Source organism: Cuculus canorus, chromosome 4 (genome assembly GCF_017976375.1).
Source record: "Cuculus canorus isolate bCucCan1 chromosome 4, bCucCan1.pri, whole genome shotgun sequence".
In the NCBI taxonomy this organism is placed as follows: domain Eukaryota; kingdom Metazoa; phylum Chordata; class Aves; order Cuculiformes; family Cuculidae; genus Cuculus; species Cuculus canorus.
Window position 1 is genome coordinate 25231899 of NC_071404.1, and position 13534 is coordinate 25245432.

Genomic DNA, 13534 nt, shown 5'->3' on the forward strand with positions numbered 1-13534 from the left:
TTGCTAGATATATAAAAGCATGATCAAGTCTGTAATAGAAACTTTCAAAAAGCTTACCAGACTTTAACTCCCACTACATTTAGTGCAAACATTCTCTGACACATTGAACTAGTGCCAAACGCTCATGATTTTTGAAAGTAACTTCAAATTGCTCAACATCCTGTGATATACTCCCTCCTTCTCAATATAATTGAAAGAAATGCAAACACCCAGTGCATGTTCTCACCCCAGACCTGATAAAACTATCTAAATATCACATATTTTCACCTGTAACCCTGTTCTGCACAGGTGGTACTAGGCTGGGAGCAGAGCCTTGTTAAGTTAGTGGATTATCCACCTACACACTGCATCCACACCCAGACAGGGCATCAAAATCGAACAAACGTAGCTGAGAACAACTGTTAATATGAACTCACCTTACAAACCAAAGAAGCTGTAGTAGTTTTACCAACTCCAGGTGGACCAGAAAGTAATGCTGCTTTAAAACCAGTACCATCATCTTTGCCTCCAGTTTTATTGGTCTTTGCTACAAAAAAAGATTCCAGGTTTTACTATCTAGATGTATATTACAAAAACTGCATGCCTCGTGTAAATTTTTGAAGATATCAAGCATTAGTGGAGTTTTTCCTCACTGGAGTTTTTCCTCATTTAAGGCTTGATATGAAAAATACACACACACGCATCTCAGCCATTTGAGGAAAAGCTGTTTAAACCATCTTAGTTTAAGACTTGTAGTGATTATAAGTTGAAAAATAGCAGAAGTGCTATTAACATAACAACCATTTTCTGCAATTTCCTCACAACCACATCATAGAAAAAGACAACCAAAAACCCAAACCAATACCCACATCATAGGGAAAAAAAACCACTACCAACTACAATAGCAGTGAAGCTTAAACACTGTTTTAAAAAATCCCACTGTCTACAGGATCTCACATACACAACACAGTCTGCACATCAAGCAGAAGCAGGAACTTAATGATTCGTCTCTTCCCCATGCATGATGCTATTCTGAATTTTCACCGTGTGCACAGTTTAGCACTGGCCAACATTTCTTGTGGAGAGAAAGAATTCACTAGGCTGAATATGAGGCCATTTTTCTATACATGACTGCCAGCTTATTTTGGTTCTTTTGGAAAAAATTCACATCTCAAAGACTACCACAAGTTTAAAAAAAAAAAAAAAAAAAAAAGTCTTCAGAGTTTTCTTTTCTGGGGGAGTGGGGGGCAAATGAACAATCGCTTAGGAAAAAAACCCACACCAATCATAACACACCCCCGACACCGCAGCACACACAGGCTCAAGTGCTGCTACAAAAACACCACATCCAACATCAGTCTCGTTCCTGTTTCAGAACTGCTCTACAATCTCAAAGGCCCTTATCAGTCCAGGGAACCAAACAGCATGACTGACATGGAATAACACAGACAGAAGTTAACTGTGCTGGTCACCTGGTCCATCTTCCAACGTATTCTTGTGCCAATTTCGGAGCCATCGGAGCAGTTTATTGGCACAGCTTTGCTCACCCTGCTGTCCAATTATTGTCTTAAGAGATACAGGCTTATATTTATCTACCCATAACAATTTCTCTGTTGCATCTTCATTTATCTCAGAAACCAAGTTCCCCTTAGGTTTTGATGCTTCTTTCTTCTCTACAGTTTGGTGTTTGAAGTCCATGAGTTTTCGAACAGCAGAGGTTTCTTTCTTAACAGATTTGACAGCATCTTCTTTTTCAGGAGTAGACTTATTTTTTTTATTATCAGCATTCCTTTTGAAGGGGCTAAAATTCCTTTTTCCAGCTTCAGCTTTCTGTGGTGTCCTTTTAGGTCTGGGCTCTGCCTTCTTTGCCTTAGAAAAACAAAGGTTAGAAAGGTAAAGGGAAGGTACAAGACAAACATACAGTACATAGACACAATGTCTTTGAACACATGTATAGGAGCGCTTGAGAAAGTAACAAGGCTTATGTACAGGTGATAAACCTTCCAGTGCAGACAAAAAAAATATTCCTCTCTGAAAAATAAATTATTGCTAACACAACGCCCCCTGGTTCTGTAGCATAAACCAAAAAAGTGGCAGGAAACATTCTGGTCACTCCAAGAGTCAACAGCCCCCTCCTCACAGAGCCTGAGGTATCATTACAAAAATAATGCAAAACTGCTGACTGTCGGGTTGGAACAAATCATAGAATAGTTTGGGTTGGAAGCGACCTTAAAGATCATCCAGTTCCAGCCCCCTTGCCATGGGCAGGGACACGTCCCACTAGATCAGGCTGCCCAAGACCCCATCCAACCTGGCCTTGAACACCTCCAGGGATGGGGCAGCCACACCTTCCCTGGGCAACCTGTGCCAGTGCCTCACATTCCTGAAGCTGAAGCACAGCTCTCACAGAACAATGCTTCTGACCTTGAACACTAATAACAATCAACATTGGGAACACGTGGCAAAAGGGAGGAAGAGCAGGGAATGATCCTGTTTCCATTAAGAGAGCACTCCTCTCAAGCACACTCATTTAAGAACTACATTTAGAATGATCTTCATTCTAAAAAGGACAATCGAGAGACTCATAGAGTCATAGAATCACTAGGTTGGGAAAAGGCCTCTTAGATCATCTAATCCAACCATTCCTATCTGCCACTAAACCATATCCCTGAGCACCTCGTCTACCAGTCTTTCAAATACCTCCAGGGATGAGGACTCAATCACCTCCATAGGCAGCCTCTGCCAGTGCCCAATGACCCTTTCTGGGAAAAATTCTTCCCCAATGTCCAGTCTGAAACTCCCCTGTTGCAGCTTGAGGCCATTCCCCCTTGTCCTGTTCCCTGTCACTTGGGAGAAGAGGCCAGCACCCACCTCTACAACCTCCTTTCAGGTAGTTGTAGAGAGCAATAAAGGTCTCCCCTCAGCCTCCTCTTAACAATTACAACAATTTAAAAATTAACAATTACAACAATTTAACAACAATTAAAAAAACCAACACATTGCACACCAACCACATAAAAAGCCTCCCTAAACCCAGAAAGCATTCAGCACAAAATGTTTCAAAGAGAGTGAAAGCAACTAGCTAGTAAGCTTACAGATGGTTTTCCTTAAGACACCAACAGTACCTTTACATGTAACAATTCATGTCTAGCCACATCAGAAATACCAAAGCAACCTCTACAGTGAACGCATAACATGCTAGAGTAAACAAAGATCACTCACATTTTATCCACTAGAGACTAAATTTAGATGTGCATAAAAACTTGTTACTGCTTTTGCAGTATTCCCTAAAAATTTACTTTTAATACTATTACTTCAAGTACCACCTGAAACATCTGTTATGTAGGCACATGGTTTATGTGTAGCTGTCCCACACTTACAGTACAATTTTATATTGGGCCTGTGTGGGAACCACACTATCAGTCACAATTACTTATTTCAAAAAATAAGCAAACACTCAAAGTTTTAAACAGAAACTATCTAAACAGATAAAAATTATCCACTCTGTCAGATGCCTAAAATACAGAATAATATCAGAGCATAAAAAACAAAAGGTGAGGGAAAACCCCTGTAGCTCATAAGCAGCGGTCTTAAAACACAAATACAAAATTTGCACTTCCAATACTTTTAACCTAGAATGGTCAAACTGACAATCGTAGGGTTACTGTTAGAGGAACAGAGGACCAAAACTCCTTTCAATTAAAAACAAATGAAGCAAACTCCTTAATTTTATTATAAACAAACCTCCATTTCAGCCGCCAGCTCATATTTGGACCTTTTGCCCGGCATTGTTCGAATAAGATCAAACAGGCCATCTTCATCAATAACTTTCGTCCCTAAAGCTGATGCCTGGAGCCGAAGAAAGAATTAAAAGTAAGGGCAAGTTCAGTAAGGAGTTACAGAAGTCGCTTCCAAGAGCTTACCAGTAAAGACTGTGTTTAGGAACACAACAACAGATTTCCTTTTTTTTTTTTTAATACGTGTGTGTATGTATAAATAAAAACAAAACAAAGCCCTAAAACATGAGGTAATTTTTCCTATTTAGCATGTATTCTATTTGTAGTACTGCCTCCTTTTGGCAGAGATAGCTATGAACAATTCACAGTTTCACTTCTGCACAGGAATACCCACCTTTTCACACTTAGACTGGCCACAGTCTCGCCCCATGACCAGGTAGTTTGTCTTCTTGCTGACGTTGCCAGTTACTTTTCCTCCATAACGTTCAATCAGAGACTTGGCCTCATCTCTTTCAATACACTCCAGAACACCTGTAATTACGAATGTCAGGCCTTCCAAGCAGTTTTCAGCTCCCTGAGAACCAAAGCAATGCAGAAAATACCATCACCAGATGCAATTCCACCAAATACCTCTTCAAGTCAAACTTTTACCTCCTACCATGTCAAGTACCCTAATGAAGCTTTAAAAATAAGCCATTAATAAGGAATAACCAGCAAAACTTCACACGTTCACCTGACCAATCACACTCTTGAACACTGTGCTTCAAGTATAGCATGTCAATCGAGTGACAGGAACCCTCAACTTTATGACCAGTAGCTATTTTTCATCATCATGACTTCATAAACCAAGTACTGAATTTTTCTTAGTGTATTTCCTTACATTTAGTCATTGCTTTGCATTACAATTTAGCTGTTCCAAATACATACTTTCTCTGTGAAAAAAATACCAGTTTTTACATAGTCTAGTTGATACTTGATCATTAACAACAGCAACCGTGACACCTTCCCCTTCTACATGCAGAATTCTGCTGCAGCCAAACATACCTGAGGTATCTCTTTGGAACCCAGCGCTTTCGGTCCCTCGCGATTAAGGAAGCTTCGGTAGGCTTGATAATTGGTTCGCTTCTTCTCAGAGTCCTCAGGACTTACAGACTTGTCAGGAGGAGAAAAAGGTTAATACATATATTAGACATATGAAAACATCCAAATAAACTCAAGCAACACAGTTTAAGACATTTTTATGCACCAAAGAAAAGTAAGTTCTCAGACTTGCTTTTGGTCTATTAACATGCAATACCAAAGCTTGTTGTGGTTTTGGTGTTTGTGTTCTGAGGGGTTTTTGTTGCTTTTTTAAAAAATATTTCAAAAACTCACCTAAATTTAAAAAAACGTACCTGTTGTTTGTCAAGTTTCTGTAGCTTCACCTATATTCCATATGCTCACCAATTCACAAATTGTTGCTCTAAATTCACATTTTATTTCAGAATTACATCAGGTGTAGACAAGATACACACTTACATAAAGTCTATTCCGTAGTATTTCTACTTTTAAGAGACATTTAAGCTTTTTAATGAGCAAAAATCTATTTAAAACTTGCCCCAAAAAAAGTTGCAGGCTCTCCCTCACAAATACAACTGTTATTTAAGTGTCAAAATTGTACTTTATGATTAAATAGTGTGTTCAATAATTACTTACTGAATAGGAGAGTTAAAACTAAATTATATTCCTACATAACACACGAACCAAATGAAATATACTTCAGGAACAGGAGACTGGGGAGGGAGAAGGAAGTGTAATCAGAACAACAAACAATGCCCTTTATCGTTCCAACGGCAGTATAGATCCACAAGGTCACCATGCTCACAAACAGTAAGCTTCTGCTCGCTAGCTAAGTATCACAATTCCTGCATTCTGCATTTTTTCAGAAAAAATAAAGTGAAAAAGCACTGAACTGATTTTGCTATGTACATGCATACCTTAATAAGCATCACAGAAGTCTCAGTCCCTTTATGCATTTAATTTACACTTCTCCAGCTATTTTTTCCCTGTTTTTACAATTGCTAGGAACTTAAAAGCCTTACCAGAATTCAAAGTCTTAAAAATCGCCCAGAAGATCCAAAGTACCAAGCTACAACAGTGACGCATAAACGATAAGTAAAAATTGGTTTCCTGTAAACTCCACCAAACCAACTAAATTCATTTTGATAGCTCCTACCTCAGACTTCTTCGGAGAAATTTTCTCTTTCTTTGGTGTTGACTTCTCTTCTTTCCCTGAAGCATTTTTTTGTTTTGATACCAAACTTTGAGCACCTCTTTCCTTTTCAGCAATCTCTTCTTTTTGTTTCGGAGAGACAAGCTTAGAGCTAGGTTTCAAAGGCAACGTTTTATCTATCAGCTCTCTTGCTGTTTTATCATCAGATGACTTTGGTGATAAACGAGACCCTTTTGAGTGTTCGGATTTAGTTTGCTGCTTTGCAGTGTTACTCTTTGCTTCACCTGTTGAGTTTGTTGCTTTCATTTCAAAGGAGGCAGAGGGAGGAGAGCACATACATAAGAATGTATCTTATTAATATCATAAATTGGTGAAATGTATTCTATGTTCCGTGTCCTACCTCTTTCCATCTGCTTATATCTTTCTGTCTCATTAGGACTGCTCTTGAGGCTCAACACTGTCTGCTCTCCTCCTGAATCTTTCCGAACCTGAATAAACAATGTCAAAGTCAGCAATGCATGCCCCAAGCCAACATTAAATCCAGATTCCCGAGAATCCACATCTAAGAAACCTGATCCCTACCACAAGTCAGAACACAATCTTTATCAAATGCAGGCTTAAGAGCAAGTTCTGCACTCAGCTACACACACGATCATTCCTTAAATCAAAGGCTAGACAGACTTCCAACTTACAGTACATTTTAATCTCAATCAGTTTACTGTACTTACAATACTTGCTATATTCAAATTAGCAATCCTAAATTCTAAATCCTTTGATTTAAAACTCAAAATATTTTACTGTGCCTCACACCGCAAGCTAGGAGAACTGGGAAGACTCCTGCTACCAGGGTGAGATTCAAATTCTCAAGATCTCTGCTCATCCCTTCTCTCAGAGCAAGGAGAACATTGTCTTCCTTGATCTGGTCCTCCTGACTGAGTGGAGATATAGCTGATCTAAAGCACGAGCCTGCAGCAACACACTGCACTCAATCAGAACTAGAACTTAAAGCCTTGTCTCAACAGATACAGATAGCACAAAGGTACAATGACGTCAGCTTTCTCATTAGGAAGGACACTATTTACTGAGTAAGGAAAATCCAGGAGGAAAGTATGGAAAGCAAGTATGCTATTTCCATGGAAACACTTTCTTGCTAGTTTTAATGCATTTCTACACAAGCCTCAAAACAAAGCTTAGGTGTTTAAATAAGAACACACCCAGCAATGAAACTTTTAAAAACTAAGTTTAAAAATAATTCAACCTTTTTCTTCTGTGGTGTTTCATCCAGCATGGCCAAAGTTTTAGCAAATTCCTCATCTTCATGCAGCTGTCTCTCCAGCTGAAAAAGGGAAAACAAGAAAAAAAAAACCAAACATTTTTAGGCTCACATTGGACAAGTTTTAGTTCTACTATGATTTTTTTTTTTAATTTCATTTGCTGTTCAAGACAAACTTCATCTAAGATAAGACAACACATAACTGGAAAAAGTGCATCCTTCCAGATACACCTGAAATAAAGTACATTCCTTTGATGATACACACTGACAACAAGAGCATTATTGGCAAGATCAATTCAAATGAAAGACACCACCTTGGTTTTTGTGTAACTTTCTAACTGATTAAAGCCACATTCATTACACTTCTGCAGAAGTCAGGGATGAGACTAACTTCTGTATGCACCACTTATTTAGTTCAAATGACACTCAATATTGCCTCTACATAGGAAATGAATTGATTTTCCCAAAAGGAAGTAAATCTGCATGACAGGTATATCTTTTCCTCAGCACTGATTCGAACAGGGAAGTTCAACAAACATACATAAGGGTCATTCACATTTTTCTCAACTATAAGAAAAGTCAAACAGCAAGTGACATAATCATGGATGACAATGGCTTTTAATTTTTCACTCCAGGCAACTGGAGGCGGGGGATGGGGGGGGGGGGGCGGGGCGGCGGAGAAAAGGACATCACCCAACAAAAAACAAACCCATAAGGGAGTAGAAGGTGAATTCTGTGCGAAAAGGCAAGGTTTTTATAGACACACCAACTGCACATGCAGAGAAAGTCTGGATCGACAGAAAAGTGAGATGTTCTATTTATGTAACTGAAGTAATTCCCATAAAAATAAATGCATGACTAGGTTTGTACATATGTGCGACAGTTAAGTATACAGATGTATTTTATTACACTGATCACATACAAGGAAAGTTCATCTTAATTTCTTAAGGAAAAGTAATTTTAAGTTAAACAAACTGCTCTCGACAGAGCAGCAAATTTACAGAGCTTTTACCTCTGAATCTTCTTCAATCTGCAGTTGTCTAGCAATTGCCTCATCATCTACTGTGTCATCTCTGCATTGTGAAGGCTATATTTAAGAAAAAAAGAGCAACAGTTCAGTTTCCCTAATATTGCATAAATTATACGTTTATTTGTACAGATTCACTGTCTATATTTCTAGAAAAGGATTGGGAAGGAGACATGTAACATTTTATTCCTAGCTCTCTAACCTAAACACTATTAAACAAGGCTGTTTTCAACAGATTTTACTACTCAAAACAAAATCATGCTTTCATATAAGTATCTCATTTCTCAAAATATTGCTGAACGTCTCTGAAGCTATCATAGTTGGACAGCTTGAAAGAAAAATACACAAGTTAGTCGTGGATTTCTAATTTTTTAATTTCCTCCATACTTTATTTGGTGCTTTGTTATTCCATGAATATACGCACCATAAAGCTTCGAGGAAAAAAAACTCCCTCTCCCTCTTGCCCTTCATCCCCAACTCTAAGCTATGTCACCCACTCACTATTCTTAGAAAACAAATTAATTTTAAGAAAAGTCACTTGAGAAGACACAACAGAGAAAATGCTTCTTTCAATCTTGTGCTATCTTTTCAAACCCAGATATGCTAGTCTAAAATTGCATTTGAGGACTTGGTGTGCCTGCAAATATCATCAGAATTGAACTCATACTTGAGTGATTATTAAAAAGTAACACTAAGTAGGACAAGCAGTTAAGTACCTCCTTGTAGTCATTAAGCTGTCCATTTTGACCCATTACCAGGCACTTGAACAGCCTAAAGGAACATCATCAGTACTCACTTCTTTCCTTTTACTTGCTACCAGTTTCTTTTCTGATCGCTGAACACTACTTGTCCCAAAGAAATCAAGCGCTGAGGTGGGAGTCTGTTTCACTGGAGATATTTTTTGTTTGCTCTTAGCTCGTGGTTTTACATCGTCTTTTTTCACTGTAATTATTCCTGGACAACCAAAGGCTGACGTCCCATTCTCCTTCGGTTTCAGAGAAATTCCTTTATCGACAAAGTCATCTTCTTCATCTAAACATGAATATTATTCTATTACTTCTGGTACACAGAACTTAAGTTCATATTATGGAACAGTCATGAGATTTGGCAGGTTACATCAACTTAGATCCTCAGGAAATATTACGTGTGGCTAGAAGTTATTTGGAAAGAAGCCCAAGTTGTGCAACACATAATATTTAACATCTTTAATAGCACAGCTCAAGTCTGCATTCTGAACCCTCTCTTTAATTAATGCAACATCGAATTGAACACAAGTCTTCCTTCACATCCAGTGTGAACACTGTCTTTAAAAAAAGTTGCTTGAATAAGCTTACCAGCTATTTACAAATAACTGCTCGTAGCTTATGAATGTTTTAGCAGGAACACTTTAATGCCTTTTTTTTTTTTTTTTTACTTTTTCCCTTTTAGTCAGAGATACTATGAGCTACTCTACATTCTCTACCCTTCTGCGCTTAAACACAATCTCCTCCCAGTTGAGTCAAAACCATCTCAAAGAAACGCAGCCATTCCACAGAACATAGAAAACAGACAAGAAGTCAGCATACAAAACAGAATTCTACTTAAAAGAAGGAAGAAAAAGGCATATACAGACTCATTAAGAATTAGCCCACAAACCACTAAAAAAAACCTCAAGTGCTTCATTTTTGGACTCTTCTGTAATAGCCAGGACACAGCCTTCCCAGTAATGAAAAAGAGAAAAAGGGTTTGATTGCCATAACTATTCTGTACCCAAACTCTTCACCTAGTCATTCAAACAACAAAAAAGACTACCAAGACTTCAAAGAGTTTTGTGTCATGTCCTGAAGTCTTACTGACAGTTATACAAATGAAAGCCTATCACTGAAGCATACAAAAATTTACAGACACCATTGCTAAATGATGAGATTAATGACAGCACAGAAACAAACATCACTGGACAAACTTCTTGATAAGTGATAAAAGCACTTTCTTTGTGAAATCTTCCAGAAACTCAAAGTGTGCAAGGGCTAAGAAGCAAACTGCAAAAAAATCCCTAACATGAACATTAAGCACAGAAAATAAAATGCAAAGACTTGAGAGGAACAGAAACAGACGCTGTCTCATTTGCATGCCTCTAACCGAAGTCTGGTTTTACTTTTCTCAAAGTGGAGATTCTCGTTTCGGACACTTCCCTCAACATATCATAAACACATGAAGCAGATGCTTAGAACATTCTAACTGCACTTAAATTGACTGTATTATCACAAGAATACATTCATTTTCTAGTCGTCTCTACTTTAAGCCCCCATATTTATTTCCATACAAAGATTTGTTTTCTTAATGACTTCCCTAAGTTTAGGTGATGTCCTACATCTGTCCTCTATAATTCTTGTTATATACCAGACAGAGGAAAACAATTCTTTTTCCACCTTTTCTCAACAGATGGTAGTAGGCATCAGCTGGAATTTTCTGCTACTGAACACTTACTATGCAGAATACAACAAGTACAAAGGGGGATCCTGACTATTCCTGGGAGAAAAAATTCAAAGAGAAAGAAACATAAAACAGAGATATATCTGTAAGAGTGGACAATTGGTTCAGAAGTTAAATCTAGAATGTCTAAAGATAAAAATTTGTACGAGGAAAAGTGGCATTTTAGCCGATTTAATTCACAAAGCAATATATGGAAAAGAAAATTCAAGCCCAGGTCCTTCAGATGACAGCAGCAAGTTTTACCACAAAGCTAAAAGCTTTACTATTCTCAACATGATTTACCTTCTCTAGGCAGCAGTAAATCTTTGCTGCCATTTAGTTCATTTTAACAAAGTATTACTTATCTTGGAGATTTGGACACCAGACGCTGTAGGCTTCTAATTCACAATAGTCTGAATAGAAGACTTGCTTATCTCAAGCTTAATTTCAGAAATAATTTTGCTTCTTTTAACTTTTTCAGTTTAAGAAGAAAACACATTTACAAGAGTAAAATGCATTTATTACTAGAAACCAACGGTTAACGTGGATGTAATAGCATTTATTTGTCGCAGCAAGAGAATACAAATCCTGTTCTGCCCCCTACTCCCACCTTTTCTTAAGCTAAGGACTGCACCATGCTAGAAAAGAATCTGTACTCATCACTACTGTTATCAGAAGATCTGCATGCAATATTGATTTTTATTCCATTATTCACTCATAACCATTTAAATAACAAAAACAACAGGATATTACTTTCTCTTAAGTAGAAAGAAGAGTAAATATAATTAGGTTTTAATTAAAAAGGATGTGGATTTGAGTCATTTATTGTGTCAGTACTAAGTATTACCAATAATTAGAGCACTGCTCTAACTATGTCCTTCCTAGATACAACAGGATCAGAAGAATTTATTGACTGCAAGCAGTGCCTGAAGGACAAGAGACTTGCAGCACAGATGAAGAGTTGTCTATAGATGTAAATAAAGAAAAGGCAGAATGAGAACACGAAAAAGGTCACTGGAAAACAAAACCACCTTGATTCCATTAAGTGGGTTTTCAAAGGTTGCTTTAAAGGGAGATACTGAGGCTACAGTTTCATCCCAGGTTCAGGAAATTGGTAAGTACATCACAAATTTGCCTGATCTCCAGGCACTCCCCTTACTTCAAGTACTTAAGAATATCAGCTCTTTCAGTAAAACCCTAATGCTTCTTCCCTGAAACAAACTGCTCCTCCAAGCCTACTGCCACAGAAGGGGACAGCACAGCTAATCAGCTGTAGACTTTCAGTTTCTTTACAAGCATGAAGGTGATTTAATTTACAACTTTTAAAGTATCAAGAGAACCTTAGCATTTCTGCTAGACTATGCAGGTCAATGTTCTCAACAAATGAGCTCTAAAAGCAAAGGAGCATTCTCCCTCACACAAGGAAGCCAGTAACCTGTGGGAAAACAGAAGTTACAATTCAGATTTCAGCTTATAAAAATTGTAGATTAATTGCATTCTTACAGTAATTGCTTGGTGAATAGTTAAGATAACCTTACCTGTGGGCATGGAGTTCACAAAGTATGAAACAGGAATCAGTTTTATCATCAACTAGACTTTTATGTTGCAAAATCTTTGTATAGTGGAACAAGAGTATTCAGAGAACAGCACTGGCTGCTTACATTAACACGTTCTGTGTACACTACATCATGCTACAACTGAGCATAAACAATTGGGTTTTTCAGGTTTAGCTCCAAATTAAACACACAAGTCAAGACCATGTATTCTAGTCAAGCTTTCTGGAAATTAAGTGAAGAAATTAAGATGTGACAAAGAGAAAGCTAATCATCTGATTAACGGAACAGAAAGACATGACAGCCAGGAGATTGCTTTTAATTATTTGGGATGCAAACACTACAGGTGAAGCAGGGACCTATTATGCCAGGAAACATACAAGGACAAACTTCCCTCGCTACGAACAACTGCTAAATCCTGGGAGGCTCCAAGAACTATTCCAGGATATTTAAGCACATCTAGCTTTAATTTTATATACCGTTCTAGCCATAGCACAATTAGGTTAATACACTAATGCCTGCAGTCTACCTGTAACTGTTTGTTATTCCTCTTGCTCTTTCCTATCCTCACCCTTTCTCAACACGGTTTCACCTGCTGATTACAGAGTAACATCTGCAGTCGCTCTCTAACCAAGCTCTAGCAAAAGCTCTGGCACATGCTTCAGGATGCTTTCCATAAAGTACAAAAGTGCTCAGTCCCCAGATGCAGGAAATCGGGCAGGGATGGAAAGAGACGAGTATGGCCGAGACGAGACCTGCTGGTCAAACTGAAGAGCAAGAGGGAACTGCACCGGCAGTGCAAACAGGGACAGGGAACCTGAGAAGAGCATAGGACGTTGCCGGGTTGGGTAGTGATGAGGTCAGGAAGGGCAATACGCAGTTGGAGCTGAACTTGGCAAGGGAAGTAAAAACTAACAGGAAGGGCTTCTAGAGGTACGTCAATCAGAACAGGAAGGTTAAAGAGAGTGCGCCCAGACTGATGAGTGAAAATGGTGACCTTGTATCAACAAAAAAGGAGAAGGCTGAGGTACTCAATTTTTTGCCTCAGTCTTCAACAACCGGTCTCCTCACCCTTCCTGGGTCAACAGACAAGAAGGGGACTGGGGGGTAAAGCCCCTCCCACTGCAGAAGCTCAATATGAGCCAGCAATGTGTGCTCACAGCCTGGAAAGCCAACTGTATCCTGGGCTGCATCAAAAGAAGCGTGGCCAGCAGGTCGAAGGAGGCAATTCTGCCCCTCTATTCCGCTCTTGAGAGACCCACCTGGAGTATTGCATCCAGTTCTGGAATCCTCAACGTAAGA

General features: G+C 38.5%; 1 protein-coding gene across 1 annotated transcript in view; it reads right to left on the reverse strand.

Annotated features, from left to right (window-relative positions):
- RFC1 (replication factor C subunit 1) overlaps positions 1-13534 on the reverse strand; it is a 38068-nt gene that overhangs the window by 10870 nt on the left and 13664 nt on the right. The window contains exons 5-14 of the mRNA XM_054064610.1: positions 9025-9260; positions 8214-8288; positions 7187-7264; positions 6329-6416; positions 5932-6227; positions 4761-4868; positions 4111-4290; positions 3724-3828; positions 1452-1848; positions 417-526 (exon numbers count right to left, since the gene is read on the reverse strand). Of these exons, the coding sequence (XP_053920585.1) occupies positions 417-526; positions 1452-1848; positions 3724-3828; positions 4111-4290; positions 4761-4868; positions 5932-6227; positions 6329-6416; positions 7187-7264; positions 8214-8288; positions 9025-9260 (1673 nt within the window). The remainder of the gene's footprint in view (positions 1-416; positions 527-1451; positions 1849-3723; positions 3829-4110; positions 4291-4760; positions 4869-5931; positions 6228-6328; positions 6417-7186; positions 7265-8213; positions 8289-9024; positions 9261-13534) is intronic.